General features: G+C 36.8%; 1 protein-coding gene across 1 annotated transcript; it reads right to left on the bottom strand.

Annotated features, from left to right (window-relative positions):
- Positions 1-22,026: 22,026 nt before the first annotated feature.
- On the bottom strand, positions 22,027-24,716 carry CCR3 (CRINKLY4 related 3). The gene has a single exon (XM_089830844.1). It carries the CDS (start codon positions 24,514-24,516, stop codon positions 22,246-22,248), a length of 2,271 nt encoding a protein of 756 aa, XP_089686970.1. The 5' UTR covers positions 24,517-24,716; the 3' UTR covers positions 22,027-22,245.
- Positions 24,717-27,263: the final 2,547 nt, after the last annotated feature.

Here is a 27,263-nt window from a genome sequence, read left to right as displayed (position 1 = left end):
TGATTGGCATGCTAGTCAACCCATCAAAGATTAATTGAATGGTCTAGCAAGTGTGTGAGGCATGCTAGTCAATCCATTGAAGGATCCAAATTTGATGCAGGAACATCATGGGTTTTCTCAGTTACCACTTTGGAGTTCTTGGAGGAATGCTCAGTAGTTTCTTTGGGGTGTTACTCATTCAAAGAAGAGGTGATCGACAACCCTAGAGGTTGGTGGTCATCAAAGGCACTCGACATACACTAAGAGCTTGGTGATTCTTGGTTTTAGTGTTGATTGAGTAGCTCGATCAATAAAGGGACTCAGTCACCAAAGGAGTAGAACTTAGTATACACTAGGGAGTTCAGCTTATACTACATGGTTCGGTTGTTGTGTTGACTGAGTGGCTTGGTCAATGAAGGGTCTCAGTTATACTTGGTGGAGTTGTTGATACTCGATCATGTCTTAGTTCTAGCTTTGCCCGAGTTGTCTATGTTTGGTTTCTAGTGTGAGCCGACCTTGGCATTTAATTTGGTTATATTTAATTTGTGTTGTAAGCCAACTTGTGGCTTAAATATGCATTTAATGCAAGGGTTCATTTAATTTGTAACATGTTAGGCTGACATGTGGCTTAGTTGGGTATAAGTAGAGGGTCTTGTGAATTCTTTAGTCATAATCATTCAGCTTGGAGAAGAGGATGTGGAAAAGGAGAAGACTTTGAGAAGAGCTAGTAGTTGTAGCTTGGGAAAAATGAGATTTCTTGGTGGGCTTGAGAGAACAAGTTTAGATCTTCCTTGGAGGTTTCTACTAGAGTGTGGGTCTAGACTAGCTAGGGTTTAGGGTTGGATCTTGAAGGATCTTGCAGAACTATTTTTGCAATTGCTATTGTATTTGGTCGTAACCTGGAAGGCCTTACAACCCAACATATTGCATGTAATCAGTTATTTTATGAATAAAGAGTTGTGTTTGGTATTAGATCTTGTATCTTGTATTGTATTTCTATTATGTGGTTATTTTTTGGGGGCTAGGACATATCCTTTGGGGATTCTCCTACCTTGCATTGCATCAGATGGTATCAAAACATAGTTGTTCCTGAGTGTGTAGACATATTACTAAAGTTGAGGCAGTTTGGACTAGGACCTTGGATTGGAGAAGATGATCTAAAAAGATCTTGATATGGTAGTGGATTGTTCTTTCTGGAATCCTAGGTTGTGAGGAGGTAGATCATGGATTTGACTTACAATTGCAGAAAACTTGTACATGGATCAATGGATGTAAAGATGGAAGGTTGATCTTGTTGGACCATGATCTTAGAGAGTTTGTGTGATGTATATTGCGGATCCATATTCCTGGACTTGTGATTTGTTCCTAATTATTCATGCATGGTGGCAGGTTGTGATCTAACTTGCAAATAATTTGGGTTTGTCACAAGTTGTGTGGGAAGGATTTGTTGCAAAGGGTTTGTGAAGATCTTGGAATATGTATCCGAGAATATTAGACCTTTGGATGATTGTGAATATCTATGATGTGGTGGAAAAGAAAATTTTAGAGATGTCTACTCAGTTTTAAACAATATTGAGTGGTCGAGTTAAGGAAGGGATGGTTGAGTTCCACAAATGTTTGTGGAGATGGAGTCTACTGATCTAGAAGAGATTTGTTTAGCCAGTTAAAAGACTTGTTTGAGAGAGAAAAGGGAATGAAAACGTTGAGGTGGAAGTTGGTTTTGTTGATCAATTTGAGGAGTTTGATGCATAACCTATAAAGAAACTTAATGTTGTTGCTGACGATATTCCTAACCTTGTTGATGTTGGGATGGAAATTTATTTTCATGATCAATTGGATGGATCTGATATGGAAATTGCAGAGCACTTGGTTGTGGATGATTAGGTTGTTGTGGGTGACAATTTATATGTTGCAGATCATCTTGTTGTGAAAAATGAGATTGCTGGAGTTGAGAGTTTGGCATGTGTTGAAGAGGGATTTCATAGTGCTTCTGATTTAGATTTGGTTTTGGATCTGCATGTTGGTGTTGCAGATATGGAGTTAGATGCTCTTTTCATTAAGATGGACTATAGTAATAAGTTGCATGTTGATTGGTTAGTGGTGATTCAAATGCTTCTGATGTTTGGATGGCTGAAGTAGATTTGGATGATGTGCAAATTGGTTTTCTTGTCCCTAATGGAGTGGGAGCCTTTGGTGAAGATGAAGATTGGATCAGATCTTTTATTGGGCATCAAAGTGTAGGACACACTTTTCTATTTACCTAGGGAATCTGATGTGGGAGCATTGTGGGTTCTCTCAGTAACTACTTTGGAGTTATTGGAGGAATGCTTAGTAGTTTCTTTGGAGAGCACTTGGAGTGTTACTTGGTCAAAGAATAGGTGCTTAGCAATCCTCGAGGTGCTTAGTCATTGAAGGCACTCATCATACATTGGGAGCTTGGTGATGCTTGGTTATAGTGTTGACTGAGTAGCTTGATCAATGAAGGGACTCAATCACCAAAGGAGTAGAACTTGGCATACACTAGAGAGCTTGACTTATATTGCATGGTTCAGTTACTGTGTTGATCGAGTCACTCAGTCAATGAAGGGGCTTGGTTATGCTTGGTGGAGTTGTTGATACTCAAAAGTGTTTTTTGATACTTGGCCATGTCTTGGTTCTCTCTTTTCCTAAGCTATCTGTGATTGGTTTCTACTGTGAAACAACCTAGGCATTTAATTTGGTTGTATTTAATTTATTTTGTAAGCTGACTTATGGCTTAAATGTGCATTTAATGCAAGGGTTTATTCAATTGGTAATATACTAGGCCAATCTGTGGCTTATTTGGGTATAAGTAGGGGGCTTGTGGAGTCTTTATTCATAATCATCCAGCTTGGAGAAGAGGATGTGGAAAAGAAGCAAACTTTGAGAAGAGCTAGTAGTTGTGGCTTGGGAAAAAGGAGATTGCTTGGTGGGCTTGCAAGCACAAGTTTAGATCTTCCTTGGAGGTTTCTACTAGAGTGTGGTTTTGGAGTAGATAGGGTTTGGAGTTGGATCTTGAGGGATCTTGTAGAACTATTATTGTAATTTCTATTGTATTTGGCCATAATCGAGAAGGCCTTATAGTCTAACAGATTACATTTAATTATTTATTTTATGAATAAAGTATTGTGAATTGGTATAAGATCTTGTATCTTGTATTGTTTTTCTACTATGTGGCTATTTGTTGGGAGCTAGGACATCTCCTTTAGGGATTCTCCTTCCTTGCACTGTGTCAAAATTCAAGGGAACTCCATGTCCTAAAACAAGAATTAAAAAATGACCCAAGCATAAGGATGTGTGTGCCTCTAAGGGATAAAAAAAAAGATAACGCTTCCCAGACTATCAATAGTCTAAAAAAGGATAAGAAACAAGGATCCGACCTCTCAAACTATTAATAGTTTAGAGAGAGATCCAAAGAGACCAAGCCCCTAGGAATTGTCAATAGTTCTAGGAAATTAATAGTGCATAATAGGAGATGAAGGAAGAGATTTTACCATCTTATATTTGATGCAATCCAATTTAATGAAGGTTTACCACATATTTAATGTGAGATCATCAATCTCCTTCTCTCTTTCATCTCTTCTTCACTTTTTCATCCTTCTTCCTAGGAGGAATTGGGGTAAAACCTAATAGATCCTCTTTAAAGATCCTATTTCATGGTGTTAAGCTCAAGGTAGGATCTATTTCCCTAGGTCCTTCCTTTCATCCATCTATCCACTTAGAATCTACTCCTTGCCCTGAAATGGGATTTCCTATAATTTGGACTTGATTTCTAGATCTTGACACATATTTTGGAGTCTCAAAATTGCCTAAGAGGTTTGTGCAGCTAATCACTAGGGGACAATCCACCCCTAATGAAGCCCTATTTTGACTCCCCTCATCGGGTCTCGTTCCCCATGATGTTTAGGTGTTAACTTCTAGGTTGGTCATCCTATAGAAGTTAGTAAATTCTGACCTCTTTATAAATCCTTTCATTTGCTCCATTTTTCATAATCCATCAACTTCACAAGAAAGAACTCAAGTGTTCAAGAAAGCAAGATCTCACGCATTCAAGCATCCAATATCTCAAGCATTCTTCAAGAATTCAAGGCATCCAAGTTATTCTCCATTGAAGATCAATGATTTGTACATTCAGGCCATTAACGGAGTTTATACTATATCTTCGGTTGCATTTTCAACATTCAAGATCTCCCTTCAAACATTTCAAGATCCTTTATTACATCTTCTATCTCCATTCCTTCAAGATCTACAAAGGAATATTTTGAGCGCATACATTCAAGAAGGTTTTGGTTTCACTTTGATTTCCTTTCTAGGGTTTTTGAAGTCAAGTCAAGGCTTTTACATCTACATACTTAATTGGATTTCAAATTCAAGAGCATATTCATAGATTTACATTGCTTCGTGTTAGATCTATCACTACTACTCACTAGCATTCTATTTCAATTATTTCAGTTCAAGGTTAATTCCTAAACTATGGTTGACCAAGGAACCACCTCCCCCCCTCCCCTTGCAACAACAAACAAATAATATCTTTGTTTTGAGGTTTTAGATATTGAATCTATGAACATGTTGCAGATTTAGATACCCTTTTTGGCTTTCTTCAAAACTAAAAAATCAAAATTAGCATTACACATTGTTAGTAGGGGTACATTGCATCCCTGAAGATTCCATTCCACCCTTGAAGATCTAGGTCGCCCCTGACATATTTTTAAAAGATCACTACTCATGAATTATGGGTCAATGAGTTTGACTCAAAAATCACATAGTTAAATCCTGATAGCAATATCATAATTTGATTTGCTGTGGAAATTATCTCCTATTTATCAATTGATGAGCTTAAGGGGTTTTCTAATGAATGTTTCATAAGGCACAACACTTGGTGAAGGTTTTGCAAATGGGGTTGCAAGCTTTGGGTTTAACTAAGGAGGAAACTTTGTAGTTAAGCGCACTCATGCTAGAGTAGTACTGGGATGGGTAACCTCCCAGGAAGTCCCGGTGCTTCACCCCTATGAGCATCACCTAAATCCAATGAGTGCTAAGTGTTCCATTTATTCTCATGAGAGATGGATTCATGTTGAATCACCACTCATGAAATATGGGTCAATCAGTTTGAGTAAAAAATCACATAGTTAAATCTTGATAGCAATATCATAATTTGACTTGCTATGGAAATTATCTCCTACTTATCAATTGATGAGCTTAAGGGGCTTTCTAATGAATGGTTCATAATGCACAACACTTGGTGAAGGTTTTTTAAATGGGGTTGCAAGCTTTGGGTTTAACTATGGAGGAAACTTTTTAGTTAAGCACGCTTAGGCTAGAGTAGTACTGGGATGGGTGACCTCCCGAGAAGTCCCGGTGCTTCACCCCTGTGAGCATCACCTAGATCCAATGAGTGCTAAGTGTTCCATTTATTCTCATGAGAGATGGATTCATGTTGAATCACTACTCATGAAATATGGGTCAATGAGTTTGACTCAAAAATCACACATTTAAATCCTAATAGCAATATCATAATTTGACTTGCTGTGGAAATGATCTCCTACTTATCAATTGATGAGCTTAAGGGGCTTTCTAATGAATGGTTCATAAGAAACAACACTTGGTGAAGGCTTTTAGTACTGGGATGGGTGACCTCCCGGGAAGTCCCGGTGCTTCACCCCTATGAGCATCACCTAGATCCAATGAGTGCTAAGTTTTCCATTTATTCTCATGAGAGATGGATTCATGTTGAATCACTACTCATGAAATATGGGTCAATGAGTTTGACTCAAAAATCACATAGTTAAATCTTGATAGCAATATCATAATTTGACTTGCTGTGGAAATTATCTCCTACTTATCAATTGATGAGCTTAAGGGGCTTTCTAATTAATGGTTCATAAGTCACAACACTTGGTGAAGGTTTTGCTAATGGGGTTGCAAGCTTTGGGTTTAACTATGGAGGAGACTTTGTGGTTAAGCGCGCTTAGGCTAGAGTAGTACTAGGATGGGTGACCTCCCAAGAAGTCCCGGTGCTTCACCCTTGTGAGCATCACCTAGATGAAATGAGTGCTAAGTGTTCCATTTATTCTCATGAGAGATGGATTCATGTTGAATCACTACTCATGAAATATGGGTCAATGAATTTGACTCAAAAATCACACAGTTAAATCCTGATAGCAATATCATAATTTGACTTGTTGTGGAAATTATCTCCTACTTATCAATTGATGAGCTTAAGGGGCTTTCTAATGAATGGTTCATAAGTCACAACACTCAGTGAAGGTTTTGCAAATGGGGCTGCAAGCTTTGGGTTTAACTATAGAGGAAACTTTGTAGTTAAGCATGCTCAAGCTAGAGTAGTATTGGGATGGGTGACCTCCTGAGAAGTCTCGATGCTTCACCCCTATTAGCATCACATAGATCCAATGAGTGCTAAGTGTTCCATTTATTCTCATGAGAGATGGATTAATGTTGAATCACTACTCATGAAATATAGGTTAATGAGTTTGACTCAAAAATCACACAGTTAAATCTTGATAGCAATATCATAATTTGACTTGCTGTGGAAATTATCTCCTACTTATCAATTGATGAGCTTAAGGGGCTTTCTAATGAATGGTTCATAAGGCACAACACTTGGTGAAGGTTTTGCAAATGGGGTTGCAAGCTTTGGGTTTAACTATGGAGGAAACTTTGTAGTTAAGCACACTCAGTCTGGAGTAATACTAGGATGGGTGACCTCCAGGGAAGTCCCAGTGCTTCACCCCTATGAGCATCACCTAGATCCAATGAGTTCTAAGTGTTCTATTTATTCTCATTAGAGATGGATTCATGTTGAATCACTACTCATGAAATATGGGTCAATGATTTTGACTCAAAAATCACACAGTTAAATCCTGATAGCAATATCATAATTTGACTTGCTGTGGAAATTATCTCCTACTTATCAATTGATGAGCTTAAGGGGCTTTCTAATGAATGGTTCATAAGGCACAACACTATGTGAAGGTTTTGCAAATGGGGTTGCAAGCTTTGGGTTTAACTATGGAGGAAACTTTGTAGTTAAGCGCACTCAGGCTGGAGTAGTACTGGGATGGGTGACCTCCCGGGAAGTCTCGGTGCTTCACCCCTGTGAGCATCACCTAGATCAAATGAGTGCTAAGTTTTCCATTTATTCTCATGAGAGATGGATTCATGTTGAATGACTACTCATGAAATATGGGTCAATGAGTTTGACTCAAAAATCACATAGTCAAATCCTCATAGGAATATCATATTTTGACTTGCTATGGAAATTATCTACTACTTATCAATTGATGAGCTTAAGGGGCTTTCTAATGAATGGTTCATAAGGCACAACACTTGGTGAAGGTTTTACAAATGGGGTTGCAAGCTTTGGTTTTAACCATGGAGGAGACTATGTAGTTAAGCGTGCTTAGGTTGGAGTAGTACTGGGATGGGTGACCTCCTGGGAAGTCTCGATGCTTCACCCCTGTGAGCATCACCTAGATCCAATGAGTGCTAAGTGTTCCATTTATTCTCATGAGAGATGAATTCATGTTGAATCACTTCTCATGAAATATGGGTCAATGAGTTTGACTCAAAAATTACACTATTAAATCTTGATAGCAATATCATAATTTGACTTGCTGTGGAAATTATCTCCTACTTATCAATTGATGAGCTTAAGGGGCTTTCTAACGAATGGTTCATAAGGTACAACACTTGGTGAAGGCTTTGAAAGTGGGGTTGCAAGCTTTTGGTTTAACTATGGAGGAAACTCTGTAGTTAAGCACACTCAGGTTGGAGTAGTACTAGGATGGGTGACCTCCCGAGAAGTCTCGGTGATTCACTCCTTTGAGCATCACCTAGATCCAATGAGTGCTAAGTGATCCATTTATTCTCATGAGAGATAGATTCATGTTGAATCACTACTCATGAAATATGGGTCAATAAGTTTGACTCAAAAATCACACAGTTAAATCCTGATAGCAATATCATAATATTTCTAAAAGATTTCTAGGTTTTTTCTACCTCATAGATTTAAACCTAGATCTTGGGTTACAATAACTTTTTACATCATCCAACAACATATTTTTACATTTTTGTTCTATAAGGTATTATCTTCTCCCTTCTATTTACATATTTTCCATTTCAACTTTACTTCTTTTACCCTTTTTTACTTAAATCCTCTTAAGGTGGTGGTGAGAGGGAAGTAAATCCAATTTATTTATTACTTTGTCCACTAAGTTTTGTATTGATACTCCTTTTGTACCAATCAAGTCTAATCAAAAGGGGTGGATCCTAGTCTTCCCCCTTTCACACATATGTAGGGTTGGATTGCTTCCATTTTCCTAACCTACAAAGATGAAGCAACAATGCATGGATTTGAAGATAACTCAAAAATCATACCAAGTGTACAAGGCTAAAGTACTCTAAGTTCTTTGAATCCATATTTTCTACTCCATGATGAAAACGGATGAGTGAAGTGTATTCCTCCATGTTAAAGTGATTTTTAACACCTTAACAAGATTAATATCTTTAATAGAAGTATACATGCATCCACTAAAAAAAATTCCACTATGAGATGCCAGAGGAAAAACATATGAATGAGAATGAACACATAATAGAATGAGAAAGCACAAAAGGATCTACCAACTTTTGGGGTCAGGATGGTCATATAATAATATGTAATATTATATAAAATATTAAATATCATCATTCCTCAAAGGAAGTAGAGCTACATCACAGTGGAGAAAAAGACACATAAGAGTTATGAAGAAGAGTCTATTTTGGCCAATAGCATGGAGATAAAAAAAAATCAGTGCTACGATATCATAAGAAACCAAGAAGACTATACAAGATCACTAGTACGAATAATTAAACATGTAACAATACATAGAAGAAGATAGAGACAAAATAGAAGAATGTGTATGAGAGATTTGATTACTTTATCCTCTTGTGCAAATAGACTAACAAGGATCATTTGAAGCAATCTAGCGGAGACATATAACAAAAAGCACAACATAGGTGAAAAAAAAACACAAAAACACAAAGACTATCATGCTAAAGGAAGCCCACTTCAATAATGCTCTGTCTACCCCCCTCCCCCCAGCATCTCTATTTGGAATGCTAGGGGAAGGATGACGACTCACGCAAGGAACAACATCCAAAATAATAGGAATCGCATCTAGCTCCAAGAAATGACTCTGGTGGGAGTCACTATGCTCATCACTATAAGTGATTATAAGTTACATAGAATTTTTTTTAGGAAAATCATAATCCATACCAATATATTCATCATCACTACTAACATGTTCATCATCAATAGTATCTTCCATATAAAAATTAACATAATCTAAGATACAGACAAAATTATCATGTTTACCCTTTTGTATAAAGTTATCTTGATTAGCTTCCTCCAAAGATTCATGCATGGTTTGTTCAAAGCAAGGTAAATTAAGGTTGAGATGAAGATGTGGGCTGGGAAGTAAGAGAATGAGCCTTATCCTTAGCTTTAGCTTGACAATTCTTGCAATGTTGATAGGCATGTTGATTATGAATCTTTTTGTGAGATAAACTAAAAGTATTAGGATCAACTACCATAGGTTTCAAAGAGGGAACAACTATAGGTTCAGGAATAGATGGAGAAGGTAAAATAGGTTCATAAGTAGTGGTTGAAGAGATAGACAAAGTAGGTAAGATAGGTGCAAGAGGATTACATTTAGAAAGGCTAAGCTCAAGAATCTTATATATCATGTAGCATTGATAGGAGCAATAAATATGATCAAGCTATTGGGACTCAAAAGTCTGCGAGGATTTTGGGTGTCATACTCGACAACTTTGCAAAAATAGCCCCTATAAATATTTTGTGTGCTTATGTACCTGGCTATTATTTTGAGTACAATGAGAAGTTTCATCTGTTCATTGCCTTTCATTTGATATATTCATGCACATCTATCATTAGTTTGAGATTTTGAATAAATTTGTGAGAGGTCATTTTGTGCATTTGAGAAATCTTTATTTTTCCTTAGTGTCAAACAGTATGTAGAGGACTAGTTTGCATTTGAATATCTTGCATCCAATTAAGTTTCATGACCCATAACTTTGGGGATGCTTAATATGCATATAAGATAACCTATGTTTCATATTTGAGTCATTTTGAAAAATTTTGATAGGTTTTTGAGTTTCCTAAAGTTGGTTGTTACATTTTTGTCATGTTATTGCACTTTGCCCATAAATCTGAGAAGCATTGTTTGACTAAGTATAACTTTGACCCAATTTACCAAAATGTGAAAATCCCTTCACCGCTATATCCTAGGGGTCAAAGAAATTCTATGTTCCAAGCTTGAGCTTGTGATGGATTCATTTGGTTAGTTTTCAAACGTGATTTCATTTACAATTTCTAAATTTTTATTATTGATCAAATTCACAGAATGATTGGTAGCCTTGTTTGCGATGCTATAAATTGAAAACCATGATAGATACACCAAAACTGATTTCATTATTATATTCTACACTAAAAATATGATTCCCATGATAAATTTCAATTTTTCATGAATCCATTTGAATAGTTCTCCAAGTGCATTCGATTTGCAAAAATCATTGTTTCACAAGGTTAGTCAATCTTACAATATTTTGGAGATGACTTTAGGGGTTTTCCAAATTTTTCCAATTATTGGTCATAAGCAGAAAATTTCCCACATAATCTTTATGTAAAAATGAACAATCATGTGATTTAAATTAATGTGTGATTTAAATTAGCAATCGTGTGGATTTGGTAAAGGAAAAATTAAAGTTTAGTAGGGTTTTTTGTGGTCTTGTGGTAAAATTCAATTTTAATTCATTTTAGTCAAGGTGGTGGCTTCCATGGAGATCGAGATATGTATTTATATGCAATAATGTTTCAATTGCAAGTGTGATGATCATGAATGGTGAGTGTGATCAAGTTAGTTAATGAATTCCTACAATTAGATGAACAATATGTGATAAAATTGATCTATACAAGAAATTGAGAAGTTTTATTCCAATATCACTTACCTTTTTGAATCCTAGAATAGGTTCTCAATTATAAATCCCTTAATATCCACTCTTCATAGGGTGAGTAGGATCTTAACAAGCTTGAATTATAATCCCCTTAAATAGGTGGCTCATTAGCTTGAGTTAGAAATCCTCCAACAAGGTTACTCATACAAAGGTAAAGCTCCTAAGAGAGCAAGAGGAAAGTCCCTTGACTGAGTGACTCCTAATAGGGAATTATTATAAGATCCTAACATGGCTAAGCTCCTAATCAGGTGCATTTCAAAAGAGTACAAAAATACTTGTTGGTACTAATTTTGACCATGGTTTTTCCCTCTGACCAAGGGTTTCCATGTAAAAAATCTTAGTGTTTATGTGTTACTTGTGTGGATGTTTTATTATTTGTATTATTGATAGTTTCACAAGTTTACATTACATGCATGTGGTGAATGGTTTAATGGTTAAGATGAAGTTTTGGTTAATGTTTATTTGATAACAAGTTAAAGTTTTTGAATATGATAGATTATTAATTCAGCCCCCCTACCCACACTTAGTAATCCTAGACCTTAAGTATATTAACTATGGTGTATGAAGGACTAGAACTATGCAAAGAATAACCATTCAAAGAATAAGTCAATGAAGGGATTACCCCAATCCTACATGAGATCATACAAGATTGAAATGTGTGAGGAAGAAAAGATAGAATGCATTCAAGTGAAGTACATGTAGGACAACAATGACAAGAAAAAATAGGAGGTAAATTTTTTATATAACCATTCAAACAATAAGTCAATGAAGGGATTACCCTAATCCTACATGAGATCATACAAGAGTGAAATGTGTGAGGAAGAGAGCATAGAATGCATTCGAGTGAAGTACATGTAGGACAAAAATGGGTAAAAATTATCAAATATACATGCTAGGAAGATCTACATGATCTATTAATGAATTTAATTTTCAAGTCAAGATAGAAATTAGGGGATTAGATGGGGGAAAAAGGAGATAGAATAAAGTATGAGAATCAAAGGTGAGAAAGGAATAGGTCAAATGGTCAAGGTTTGTGGGGATGGAAAAGATTGAAGGTGTTTGAATAAGGAGCAAATGATATCAGCATAAGGTATTAGTTTTGTTGATTAGGGGATCATGATAGGTGGAAGGCTTATCAAGTGTATAGGAAAATATAGGATGAAAGTTCATGATAGAGGGTTGTAAAGGCAAGAAAAAATAGGAGGAATACTTTTTATAACCATTCAAAGAATAAATCAATGAAGGGATTTACCCCAATCCTACATGAGATCATACAAGAGTGAAATGCATTAGGAAGAGAAAATTCAATGCATTCAAATGAAGTACACGTAGGACAACAATGATGTCATGTCCCCTTTTCAAATAATTAAAAAATAATAACTTTTGCTAAGGTTGGCAGGCTTAAAAGGTGAAGTTTCTGGAAAACGGGATAATTTTTGGAAACCAATGGATTAATTAATAAAAAATTATTATTAAAATATGTATTATTGACCCCTCTTGGTCATGAGTTAGGGTTATGCCCTCTTTTAAAGGAGTTTGGAGGCATTTTGGGCTCATTCTAGAACCTGTGGAGAAGGAGACCCAAGGACGAGAGTTTGTAGGTTTCTAGGAAGGATAAGGATAGGAGTTTGAATCCATTCCATGTGCAAGCTCATGCAGAGTTTTCCCTTGTGCTAAACAATGCAAATTTATGAGTTTTCGAGTGTGTTTTTTGTAAGTGTTTGGTGTTTCTAGTTGAGTATTTCATATTAGTTTGGTTTGTTGTTGTATTAAAAACATTTATATGTTAAAATAGATTTGAATACATGTATTGGGTCATGGATATACTTATGTGATAGATTATTAGTGTTTTGTGGTGTTTTTAGACTATTTTGTGTTGTTTTCAAGAGCCTGGTGAGCATTATTTTTGTCCTCTATTTGGGAGCTATTGTGTAAACTCTATACAAATCTGGAAATGTCATTTTGTAGGCCATTATGTTGGTGAAATTTTTATAAAAAATTATACTTTCAAATTTATTAATAATATGTGAAGCTGTGAAGTTTTTGGCACCATTTCGGGCATACCCGATTTGGGTTTTATTCAAAAATTGGTTGATCTTTTGAAATATTGGTTGTTTGAGTTTAAAATCTGATTAGAGGCTTTAAATATCATATAAAATTAGAAAGGTGACATTTTAGTGGTATCAGAGCTATGATCTTGCCAACTTTGAGGGTTTGTAGAAGTTTCTATGCAACTAAGTGAAAGGGAAAAGAGATATTTGCAGTGAGGAAAGAATAAAGAAATTTTGATCAAACCTCCAGTTAAAAATAAAAGTACAAAATAGAAGGACCAAGTATGGCTGACCCAGATGAGATGGAAAAGAAATTCTTCTAGGACATCCATAATACTCAGAAACAAAGAGTGGATAGTTTGGCAGAAACTAGAAAGGCTTTGCGGATATTGACAGAAAAATTGCAAGGAGTTGCATCTACTAATGAGAAAGGGAGCACTTCAGAGGAGCCAAGAAATCTGAAACCCACACCCTCTAAATCAATAAAAACTATTTTCTTGCCTGCAAATGAGCCACCAGTACCATATCCGACCCTTAGTCTTGTGGAAGAGGTTACAAGTAACTTGATTGCATTAAGAGCTACTTATAATGGCTTAGATGATGACTTTTGTAGTTCAGTTCCTTTTAGATAATATGTGGATATGATGAACACTTTGATGCCCAAGAAAGAGTATAGGAGGGAACATGACATAAGTGGAAGAGAGCTCAAAAATAAAATAAGCAAGTTTATAGCACCTAGTTTTGATGGAACAAATAAAATTTCAGCTAGAGCATGGCTACAAAAGTTACAAACCTTCTCCACACTTAACCCCATGAAGGAGAGTGATTTCATTCAATTCGCAAGTCTACACTTGGAAGATGCAGCCTATGATTGGTGGTATCATGATATGACTACTCAAGGTCATGATCAGGTAACTACATTTGATGATTTCAGTCAAAGAGTGATAGATAGATTTGACCTCAAGGATGATGAAGAGTATTTTAAAGAATTTTCAAAGTTGAAGCAAACCAAATCAATTAATGAGTATATAGAAGAGTTTCAAAAAGTGGCTATTATGGTACCTGATATGAGTGAAAAGAGGATTTTTTATCTTTTTCTTGATGGGTTGGAAGATTCTGTTAAGGGTTTGGTTAATGCTTTCTCACCCTCAACCTTGCAGGAAGCTATCAAAAGAAGCTTGCAACTTGAAACTTGTGTGCCTATGAAACCAATCACTAATCAACAACCCCCAAATCTTTGGCAACATAAGGAGAAGTTTTAGAAAATGACTTTTCCAGCACTACCACCAAAGAATGTGATAAATGTAGCAAAAAAGAAGGTAGATGAAGAGAATACGAGTGAATTATTAAGGAAAAACCTTTGTTTCACTTGTAGAGAACCATGGATTCCAAGACACAGATATTTGGGGAAAGGTCAAGTGCACTATATTGAAGGTGCTTTAGAATCTGACTTAGATAAGCATGAGGAATTTCATGACACTAAGGAGGAGGAAGAAGAAGAGAAAGAAAAAGAAATCAGCAAGGATGGTACTTTAGCAACATTATCAGGAGTCCCAAGATACCATCCCTTTTGAATACGGGGATACTAGCAGGGCAAAGGTTGACAGTTCTTCTTGATAGTGGGGCAACTCACAATTTTATTGATGAGGAATTTGTCATGAAAAGAGGGCTTAAAGCAGAAGATTTTGAGGGATTCAATGTTATTGTAGCTGATGGATTCACTATGCCTTGCACACGGGTGGTGAAACAACTCAAGATGACCTTAGGAGATTATGAGTTATGTGATGACTTCTATGTTGTTGGCATTGGGGAGACAAATCTTGTATTGGGTGTTCAATGATTGCACTCTATTGGAGGCTATTACATGAACCATTAAACTATGGAGTTTAAATTTCATTCCAATCAAAAAGAAGTCTTATTGAATGGAGCACTTAAGGTGGTCTTTGGAACGATGGAGAGGACTTTTCGAAGAGGACAAGTAGCATGGGAAATAGGAGTCATAATCCATCCAACAAGATCTTCAACGAATCAAGTTAATTTCTATTTTGAAATTCAAAATATTCTTGATAAGCATAGTATAGTTTTCAATGACTTGCCTCTGGGATTACCACAAATAGAGGTTTTGAGCATGTTATAGAGTTAGAAAAGGGTGCCAAACTAGTTATAACAAACCCATACCACCATCCAAGAGGTTTTAAGGAAGAAATAGAAAAAACTATTAAGGAACTCCTAGACATGGGATTCATAAGGCCTAGTTCTAGTCCATTTGCATCATCTGTGGTACTTGTCAAAAAAAAGGATGGTACAATGAGAATGTGTATAGACTATAGGGCTCTAAACAAGAAGACCATAAAAAATAGGTATCCCATACCATGCATAGATGAACTCATTGATGAGCTGCATGGTGTTGTATACTTCTCAAAAATTGACTTAAGATCAGGGTACCATCAAATTCGCACAAGGAGGGAAGATGTGGAAAAGACCGCTTTTAGATGTCACTATGGGCACTTTGAATTTCTTGTTATGCCATTTAACTTCACTAATGCACCAGAAACATTCCAATCTTGTATGAATAAGGTATTCAACAAGCATCTTTGAAAATTTATTTTGGTATTTTTTGATGATATCTTGATTTACAGTAAAACATGGGAAAAGCATCTAAAGCACATAGAGACTATTTTGGGAATCTTGAAGCAGCAATCCTTCTATGCTAAGCTATCTAAGTGTGAGTTTGGTTTGATAGAGATCCTATATTTGGTACATATTATAAGTTCTAAAGGAGTACAGGTTTATCAACAAAAAATCTAGGCAATTTTGGATTGGCCTCCACCCACTAATTTTACACAATTGAGAGCTTTCTTTAGGTCCTGTAGCTACTATAGGAGATTTGCCAAGGGATTTTCTTAGCCTGCTACCCCCTTAACTGGTTTGACAAAGAAAGGAGCTTTTATTTGGACAGAAGAGGCACAAAAACATTTGATAAGCTTAAGGAGGTAATGAGTTCATGCCTTGTGCTTGCAATTCTGGATTTCTCTTTACCTTTTTTTGTTGAATGTGATGCTTCTAGAGAAGGTATAGGGGCTGTCCTAACTCAAAGGGGACATTTGATAGCATTTGAGAGTAGAAAATTAAATCAATCAGAGAAAGGTTACTCCATCTATGATAAGGAAATGTTGGCAATCATGCATGCACTTCATAAGTTTAGACAGTATTTGGTATGTGGGAGATTCATTGTAAAGATAGACCATAATAGCCTCAAGTTCTTCTTGAACCAAAGGGATTTGAATGATCATCAACAAAAATGGGTAAGCAAATTGCAAGCTTATGATTTTGATACTGAATACATGAAAGGGAAGAATAATGTGGTTGTTGATGCTCTCTCAAGAAAGCCCACTTTGTGTTCCTTAACATCTATCTCTGTTGATTGGAAAGGCTCCATAATTTTAGAATATGCTAAAGATTCATTTGCCACCAAAATTTTGGATAAGTTAGTGGATGATAATAGGTACAAGGTTGTTGATGAATTGATTTATTACAAGAATAGGATCTTCTTAGTGCCAAGATCAAAAACTAAGGAGAAGATATTAAGGGCCTTTCATGACACACCTTTAGCTGGTCATCAAGGATACTTCAAGACATACATGCAACTTCGAGAGTGGTTTGCATGGAAGGGTATGAAGGAGGATGTCCTTAAACACATTAAGGAATGTATGGTATGCCAACAAAGCAAGAGTGAGGAAATTTTTCCTACAAGGTTGTTGCAGCCACTTCCTATTCCTGAACAAAAATGGGAAAGTATTTCTATGGACTTCATCACCGAGTTGCCCAAGGTTCAAGGTAAGAATTGCATATATGTGGTGGTAGATAGACTAACTAAGTATGAACATTTCTTTCCCATCACATCTAATTTCAAGGCATCACAAGTGGCTAAATTGTTCTTCAAGGAAATTGTTAGGTTACATGGCTTGCCTAGAAACATCGTCAGTGACTGGGACAGTAGATTCCTTAGCTCTTTTTGGAAGGAGCTCTTTCATTTGGTAGGAACTGAACTCACTCCCAGTACTAGCTACCACCCTCAAACACATGGACAAATAGAGTTAGTTAATAAATGGATAGAGGGATATTTGAGGAACTATGTTTCAAATCAACAACATGCTTGGGTGAAATGGTTGCACCTAGGGGAGTATTGTTATAATACATCTCATCACATGTCTATTGGTATGCCTCCTTTTCATGCTCTTTATGGTTATGATGCTCTTTCCTTTATTGATCTAGTACTTTCAGATAGCATAGTACCTATAGAAAGTGATTTTTTCAAGTAAAGCTAAGACATAATAAGGTCCCTCAAGGATAATCTATAACATGCACAAAACCAACAAAAGTTGTATGCTGATAGGAAAAGGACTGAAAGATCTTTTGAGGTGGGGGATTTGGTATTTTTCAAGTTGCAACCATATAAGAAAAGCACCTTGAAGAGGAGTGGGGCAGAGAAGCTCAAGCCAAGGTTCCATGGGCCTTATAAGATCATCAGGAAGGTAGGAGAGGTAGCTTATGAATTGGAGCTCCCACCAAACAAAAAAATACATAATGTTTTCCATGTCTCTTGCCTGAAGAAGGTTCTAGGCTAGAAAACAATAGTATCTACAGAATTACCACCTCTTGATGATGAAGGGAAATTAGTTTTGATACTAGAAGAGGTTTCAGACACAAGAGAGAAAAGATTGAGAAATAGGAGCATCATAGAGCATTCGGTCAAATGGAAAGGATTACCATTGGAGGATGCAACTTGGAAAGGATCACACATTCTTGAGCATCCCAACCTTCATTACTTGAGGACAAGCAATTTTTGGGAGGGAGGACTTGTCATGTCCCCTTTTCAAATAATTAAAAAATAATAACTTTTGCTAAGGTTGGCAGGCTCAAAAGGTGAAGTTTCGGGGAAAAGGGGCTAATCTTTGGAAACCAATGGATTAATAAATAAAAATTATTATTAAAATATGTATTATTGACCCCTCTTGGTCATGAGTTAGGGTTATTCCCTCTTTTAAAGGGGTTTGGAGGCATTTCAGGCTCATTCTAGAACTTGATTTTTGCCCATTGCTTTGTTGTTCTACAAAGGTTGCCAAACTAGTGGAGAAGGAGGCCCAAGGATGGGAGTTTGCAAGTTTCTAGGAAGGTTAAGGATAGGAGTTTGAAGCCATTCCATGTGCAATCTCATGTAAAGTTTTTCCTTGTGCTGAACAGTGCAAATTTATGAGTTTTCGAGTGTGTTTCTTGTAAGAGTTTGGTGTTTCCAGTTGAGTATTTCATATTAGTTTGGTTTGCTACTATATTGAAGACATTTAGATGTTAAAATAGAGTTGAATACATGTATTGGGTCATGGATATACTTCTGTGATAGATTATTAGTGTTTTGTGGTGTTTCTGAGCTATTTTGTGTTGTTTTCAGGAGCCCAATGAGCATTGTTTTTTGTCCTCCATTTTGGAGCTATTGTGTAAACTCTATACAAATCTGGAATTTCCATTTTGTAGGTCATTATGTTGGAAAAGTTTCTGTATAAATGTCTACTTTTAGATTTATTAATAATATATGAAGCTATGAAGTTTTTGTCACCATGTCGGGCATATCAGATTTGGGTTTTATTGAGAAATTGGTTGATCTTTTGAAATATTGGTTGTCTAAATTTAAAATCTAATTAGAGGCTTTAAATATCATATAAAATCAGAAAGGGGACATTTTAAATGGGTATAATTGTTTAGATGAATCAAGGATATACATAGAGGGAGTATGAGGAATACACTACATATGAGTAATTAAATGAAATAATGTAGGAACAAAAAAATAGCCTTTATAGTAGAAAGGTGGAATGCAAGTGGATGGATGAAATATGGTGAGAGAGATACAAATATTGAGAAAACAAACCAATGGAAATAAGAAATGGGTGGAACATGTGGATTGGGGATAGCTTGTATGCGGGGACAATGAGGTGAGAGGTAGAGATGTTAAGTGTTCATGGACAAAAAAGATATAATGCTACACATTATGTCTTTTTGTCAATGTTTCATTATGATACTTTTCTAAGGCACCAAAAGAAAACATTTTAACCATTAGGGCCCGTTTGGCAATGGGAAAACAAGTGTAATAGGCATATTTATATTTTTAAAATTTTGAATTCTCTGTTTGATGCACCAAATCGAAATTGGAATAGGAATAAAATTGGAATATGTATTCCAATTTTGGCCCAAAAATGAGGATTTTCTATTCCACCTAAATAGGTGGAATAGGAATATGTATTCCTATTCCAATTTTTATTTATTTTAGAAAACATAAATTTTTGAGTTCGTGAATTCTGCATCAAATTCTGGGTGAACCAAACAAAAATAGCAATACATAACCCCATTTTCTATTCGAGAATACGTATTCCTATTCCCATTTTTATATTCCCACAACCAAACGGACCCTTAGGGAAATTTATTTCTCTATACTATCTTTACCCTTTTTAAAATAAAACTATTCTTTTATTTTTGCATTTTCTTCCTTCTTGTTATTTTTATTATTATTTTAGACAGACAAAGGTTGAAACTCATGTGGTCATCAATATTCTATCCATCTAATGTAGGACGTGTAGGCACTTGAGTAATATATACACAAGAGTAATATCATTAATGCAAGATAAACATGTATCATCATATCACAAACTAAATAGTATGTGTTGAATAAGCTCTTCCAAGTTAAGGCATCAAATAAGTTTTCATAAAGCACCTTATGATAGATGATAGTACAAAGAAGGGTGAACTATGTAGCATGTTAGATGAATGCACTTTTTTTTTTGTTATAAAATGAATTTGGTATGACATAGTTTTTGTAGTGAGATGAGTATAAGAATTGTGATACTGAAGGAAACAAGAACAAACAGATCATATTGAGAAAACCTTTGACAAATTATTATACCTTCAAGTTCAAGTGGGTCATAATTTGGTAGCTTTTTCCCCTTGTTAAAGTGCCTATATCTATTTTAATATAATATTTTTCTAACAAAAGTGATCCATTATGTATGGTTCCTTATAACAATTTATACTTTAAATTAATATGTCCATGTACTCTACTTACAATAAGGTTATCCTACATCAAGCAAACATTAATTATGATAGTATACATATCAACTAAAGACATAAGCTTGAGGCAAGTCCTGTATATATGTACACTAGGAGGTTCTCTAGGTTTACTAACATGCTTTAAATTTTTTAAGGAATCATTGACTACAACATTAGGTAAAATACCCCATGTACACACAATATTAATGTATATAGCTATAACACCAACCTAATAGGTTACAAATATTTTACATGTTTTCTTTTAGCAAATGTTGTACATAGTGTACATACTATGACTATAATGACACTTCAACATGTTTCTTAAAGCTTAGAAGGTAAAGATGAAATAACATTAACTTTTGCATTAAATGGTGTAACCGATTTATGGCACTTATTGTTTTTGTCAAAAGATTTATAATTTCTTTCAAAAACTTTTCCTTTAACCTTAAAAAAATCAAATAAATAAAAATAAGAAAACATACTTAAAAATTATAATTCTTAAATATAAAATAATATCTCAAAACATTGACTTCTATCTTATTGGAGTTATATATATATATATATATATATTTTAAATGATAATAAATGTTGTGAAATGGAGGTTCCAATTGTTTCAAAACTTACCTAGAAGGCCAAGATAAGTCAGACCATAAAGGACAAAAAAATAAATTTATTTGCACGATAGGAATACTTTTATTGAATTATATGCCTTGAGCTCTTACCATTTTAACCGTTACAATAACCTAAATTAACACCATAAGGGAATCACGTGAGCAATGAAAAATAAATTATAAAATCTTTAATACGACCCGAGCCTATAAACGTATCATGTGCTATGATGTTGAATTTTGTCGCCCTAATTCAGTACCCATTTTATCACTTCGTTTCTACTCCCCCACAAAGTGTTCTTAAAGATTACTTTATAAAGTCTCTTTCCAAAATTGAATTAGCTTATGAAGGTATAAATATATATTGCATTGAAATGGCTGTAAGGAAAAGAAAAAATTGTATCTGTATTGACTGCTTATAAATGTAATTCATTATCTTGTCTGTTTGATGAGTAAAGTTAATATTTAAAATTATTTTTAAAATAATAAATTTATTCTTAGAACATTAAGAATTGCTTTAGTTAAAATATCTTTTATTTATAGGTAAGATTGACTTTCACATAGGATGGAGACACAATCACTAGTCCACAATTTTATTAGAAAAAATGATTTATTAATCAAATTTTTTTACCAAACAAATAATAATGTATACTTTATTTTTGTTGTCACTAAAAGCATCCATCATCCTAACTAATAAGTATTCTTGATTGATATTAAACCTAATATGCAAATAAAAAATTAATTATTTCACACATTATAATCAATAAAAGAGTTCCCACAAATGTGTCCAATTGAAGTTGTAATTGTAGATTTAATAATTAAAAAACCTTTTCGAAAAATATCTCCATCATGTTCCATTTTCTATCATTAAATTTTAAATTTCGATCCTTTAGGATAATCTCTCTCATCATTGAATAAGACTAGAGAATCTTCATCTAAGTTGATAAATCATAAAAATATAATTAGAAACATTAATCTAAACAAAACTCACATATATATATATACACACGACTCTAAAAGTGTATCAAAAAATTTAGACTCCACAACTGCCACCAACAAACTAAGATTAAAAAATTGACAATAGAACCAAACGTCCTGATCAAACACCCTTCTTAATAGTTGAGACCAAAATTTTAGCTAAAATGTCAACCGATTCAATGTTTGCTTAGTCTACCAAAAACGCACTCAATTGGGGCAAAAGCCTTCGAACGAGTTATAAAGTTCCGTGTGTCGAAAAAACAATGTGGGAGAAACAATAACGTCTGAATTTCGTCAATATTCAATGAAAGTAAGTATGTGTCAAAGAATTCTGTACATCAATTTCCCTCTCAAACAATTACAAAGCGAACCAAAGCCGAAAATCTTCCAATTTTTCCGTTAAAACACAATCCCCATGTAAATAAAAAATTGAAAAGCAAAGCCCGCACAAAACCCCTCCCCCAAAGAAGCCCCAGCGGTTGGTCTCATTGGGGCGAACTGAAGGCCAAAGAGGTGCTCCGGGAGAGGGGAACCTGCATGCAAATCGCCACGGCCCGCTCGAGATTAGCCACAATGTCGGTCATAGAAGGCCGATCTTTCCCTTCCAGATGAACGCAATTAACAGCCGTATAAGCCACCAATTCAACGGCCTCGATCTCATGCGACAACGGGGGCCTAACACGGGAGTCAAGAATCTGGTGCAGCTCGTCGGACAAAATCCTCGGGACCGCGTAATCGACGACGCTGATGGGAGAAGCCGCTGGCGGCTTAAAGATAGCTCTCTGCCCGGTCAGAACCTCCAGCAGGACGACCCCGAAGCCGTAAACGTCAGTCTTGGTGGTTAGGTGATGGAGTCGGTAATACTCCGGGTCCATGTACCCCACGGTTCCGGCGGCGGTCATTGAAAGGTGCCCGCCTTGTTCTTCCGGGCCGAGCAACGAGAGCCCGAAGTCGGACACCCGGGCAGTCCACGTGGCGTCCAGCAGTATGTTGGAGGATTTTATGTCTCGGTGAATGATCGGCGGGACGGCGTACGTGTGCAGGTACTCGACCCCTCGGGCAGCGTCCAGCGCAACTTTTATCCGGGCAGTCCATGAGTCGAAAAGAGGGGAAGCCGTGTGCTTATGCAGGTGGTCATACAGGGCTCCGTTGGGCATGTATTCGTACACAAGCATTCGCTCCTCTCCTTCCTCGCAGTAGCCGATCAGCGAGACCAGGTGCTTATGATGGAGCCGCGAGAGAAACGCGAGCTCCGATTGAAATGCCGCTTCTTTTTCCTGGAACTTCTTGGCAACCGCTACGTCGCCGCGTTTTATCGCGACTTCACGGCCGTCGGGTAATTTGCCCCGGTAAACCGTCCCGAAGCTCCCCGCTCCGATAATGTTGGAGACCGCGAAGCCAACCGTGGCGGTTTCGAGTTCGTCGAGGTTGAATTCTTCGGCCCGTTTGCTGCGGTTAGAGGAAGTCCCGCTGCGTTGCCGCCGGAAAGCTCTGGACGTCTGACGGCGCAGGGAGGCGGAGTGTAGCGGCGCGACCGTGGGCTGAACCGAGTTGTGCACACGGCGCTGCCTCGCGTAGAAGCCCCTCCATAGGCACCATGTGACCGTGGCGGCTCCCATTAGGCCACCGATGGAGCCGAGAATGAGTAGAACCAGTAGCCCCCGGGTTAAGCCCCTTTTTACGACTACTACTTTTTCTCCGCCGGTGGGTGGGAAAACGGGGGCTGGAGCAAAAGCCATCGGGCTGCAAGGAAAACATATGTATTCGGATTCCGCAGCGCAGAGATTGTCTGAATTCGGGTACTCGCCGCATGAACATCTGGAACTCCCACACGGCCGGGGGAGCACCTGGGGCAATGAGAGAACTTTCCCGGACTCGAACCCGCGACCTCCCCAGCAGAGAACGGAGAAATTCGCCGACACCAATCCGCATGTATAGTTATCACCAGCCACAATCGCTTCGAACGACAAGCTCCCGCTATATCCCAGGTTCGAATCCCCCCAACAAACAACCATCTTGTTCTCTTGCCTGATTCCACAACCATGCCCATCTCCCAAAGCCACGGCGCTGAGCTGCTCAGTTGGTACTGAATCCAGCACGGTCCCAGATCCATTCCAACACTGTACAAAACCATCATCTTTAATCCCGCAAACATTCCTCCCCCCTGCGACCACCATCCTCATTCGGACCTGCGGTCCCCTGAGGCTCGCAATCTCTGTCCCATTCAGCCCCCAGCAACGGACCCTCCGGTCTCCGGTTCGAATCCCGCAAGTGAACTCCCTCCCCGCGCTGATCGAATCGAAGCTCTCGCTCTTCCCCTGCGCTTCATCTCTCCAACAACGGACAAATCCAGTCCCATTCACCACACCGCAAACATGCTTTTCGCCCACCACAATCTCCTTCAATCCAACATCCTTCGAAATCCTCTTTGGCTCTAGGCTCGAAAGCGCTGAATCCGTATTCCAGCACAGCAAAATCCGCCCCCCACGCCTCAACCCGCAGAAAAATCCGTCTCCTCCGGACACCCCCACAAACGAAACATTCGGAAAAACCGTCACATTTTGCCCGTTCTGAACACATTGGATCCCGCGCTGTCCGCCACTCAGGATTCCACACACAGTAGCCGATCCGTTCCCGTAGCTCGCAGCAATGGTCGACATTGATCCCAATCCATTGCCACAACCCACAAAACCAAAGAAAACCAATACAAATACCACAGAAATCCCACCATTGAGGAAGCCCAAATCCCCTTTCATCTGATCACCATCGTCCTCTTATCATCTTCCTCAGGGATTTCAATCCTCCAACAAAACAAAACGGAAAAAAAGGAGGCCTCACCAAATATCTATTCCTAAGGGTACGAAATTCAACTATCGATCCTCGAAATGTAAAAAGAGCCTCCCCAAATACCCATTTCTAGAGTACAAAATCCCTTTTTTATTAATTTCCCCCGGGGCGCCCTATGTTGTGCGTTCACAAGAAGAGGCGAAAAATACACACAACCCCGTACATACGCACAAAGCACAGTGGGGCACACTTCTCTCTCCACAATCCCAGTCATACCTCTCTCTTTTGACTCCCAGCCGGTACGGAAACAGTCAGTCCCGGTAAATGTAGAGCCCCGATAGCGCTATCTAACTAACTTTAGCGGCCGCAGCCTGTTGACACTGCTCCTTAAACCGTCAGAGCCCGTGCCCCTGGCATCATCTTTTCTTCCATTATAATTATATGGAGCATTTCATCCTTCTGCTTACATGATTTGTCATCAACTGAGCCGCGGCGCGGTTTGCATGTGTTTTCGTCGTAACACGTGTTGCGGCTGCGAGATTATTATACCACCTATGTATGTTTGCCATTTGCACTGTATTATTTTTATATATAAATTCCAAAAACACAAGCTTTTTATTATTTATACCACGTTAATTCCCCGCAAAGGTCTGTGGTCGTCCTTTGTGGTGGGCCCGTCTAACTTTTCGCTTCGGTGAGAAGGTGAAGAAAAACAAAATGTTTGGCCAGTCTTTGCTTTTTAAAAATACTGTTTATTTTTCTAAATTGTTTTTCATTTGCCCGCCAATGGATAAATTGGCACTTTTTTATATGGTTTCTGACTTTACAAGCATTTCAAATGAGAACGAGACGCACATCCTTTGGTTGGTTATTTTAGGTTTGGAATGTGTCTTTGAGTTGTTTAGATCTTATTCAAAAGGTTGGGTTATAGTCGCCCTATTAGGTTCAAGGAATATGACAACTAATTGATTTTGGATCGCAATAAATGCTCAAGAGAATTTTAAGATGGTTTAGAGTTGTGATTCGTGGTGTGATGGACACTTAAATTTTCAAATAAGGAGAAATATGATGAATTGGGTAATATTGGTGGTTGATGATAGTTATCTATTATCTTCTTGATTATAATTTTCTTAAATGCAATCTTGGTGGACTTTAATTTCCAATGATAACTTGGATAAGTTCGAAGAATGTAATACATCAATCAATTCAATCTCGCGCCTCACAAATTATTCCCAAGCATAAAGTTCAATTTTGTGAGATATAGATTTAACCCAACTTAATTTAGAGAGAAACCCAATTCAATATTTTTGACAACAATGTGGGCACATTATCTTACACTTCACCACCTTGAAAGCATTTAAACATATTTTATTGTGTCATAAAGGCATGCAAGTGTAACATTTGATTTGACTTGTCAACTAGTCAAACCAAGCACCCTAACTTGGAATAGCTTCTTGTATTCTTTTTTTAAACGACTCTTGAAATAGACACATCAAGATATTGTGTTCAAATCTTCTTTGCAACCTTCTTCATTAATGTTCTCTGACAACCTATCATAACCACTTAGACAAGTATTTACAAATGTCTCATTCAATTCAAACAATTCAACTCTATGTCTCATAGATTATTCCTAAGCACAAGATTCTATCATGTGAAATGTAGGTTCCACCCAACTTAACTATAGACTATGATCCAATACAATCTACAATCCAATCCAAAGTTTGACATTTGGTTTTCTAACATATATTTTAAAATTTTATTTTATTCTCAATATATATATATATATATATATATATATATATATATATATATATATATAACCAAATGTCAAACTTTGGATTGGATTGTAGATTGTATTGGATCGTAGTCTATAATTAAATTGGGTGGAACCTACATTTCACATGATAGAATCTTGTGCTTGGGAATAATCTATGAGGCATAGAGTTGAATTGTTTGAATTGAATGAGACATTTGTAAATACTTGTCTAAGTGGTTATGACAGGTTGTCAGAGAACATTTATGAAGAAGGTTACAAAGAAGATTTGAACACAATATCTTGATATGTCTATTTCAAGAGTTGTTTATAAAAAGCATAGAAGAAGCTATTCCAAGTTAGGGTGCTTGGTTTGACTAGTTGACAAGTCAAATGAAATATTACACTTGTATGCCTTTATGGCACAAGAAAATATATTTAAATGCTTTTAAGTTGGTGGAGTGTAAGACAGTGGGTCCATTTTTTTGTAAAACTATGGCAACATTTTATTTTTCTTCCAATAATTAGTTTTTGATACAAGATGTAAGAATTTGAAGCACTTATATAAAGACTATTAACATGATGTAAGATAATGTGCCCACTTTGTTGTCAAAAATATTGAATTAGGTTTCTCTCTAAATTAAGTTGGGTTAAACCTATATCTCACAAAATTGAACTTTGTGCTTGGGAATAATTTGCGAGGCATGAGATTGAATTGATTGATGTATTACATATCCAAACTTATCCAAGTTACTACTGGAAATTAAAGTCCACCAAGATAACTAGTGGGGGCGAGGGCGGGGGCAGGGGTGGGGTGGGGGGAGTAAGTGAATCAATTATGTATTTAAAATACTCTCAATATCTTGATTAATTCTAAAACGTGTAAATAATAGATGCAATAACCATAGAAAGATAACCATGCACAATAATACTAGATATGTTAACTAGGGAAACCCTTGATTA

The sequence above is a fragment of the Cupressus sempervirens genome, chromosome 5, assembly GCF_028749045.1.
Source record: "Cupressus sempervirens isolate cs-2001-9-10 chromosome 5, ASM2874904v1, whole genome shotgun sequence".
In the NCBI taxonomy this organism is placed as follows: domain Eukaryota; kingdom Viridiplantae; phylum Streptophyta; class Pinopsida; order Cupressales; family Cupressaceae; genus Cupressus; species Cupressus sempervirens.
The sequence above is the reverse complement of the archived record's forward strand: the minus strand, read 5'-3'. Positions and strand labels throughout refer to the sequence as shown.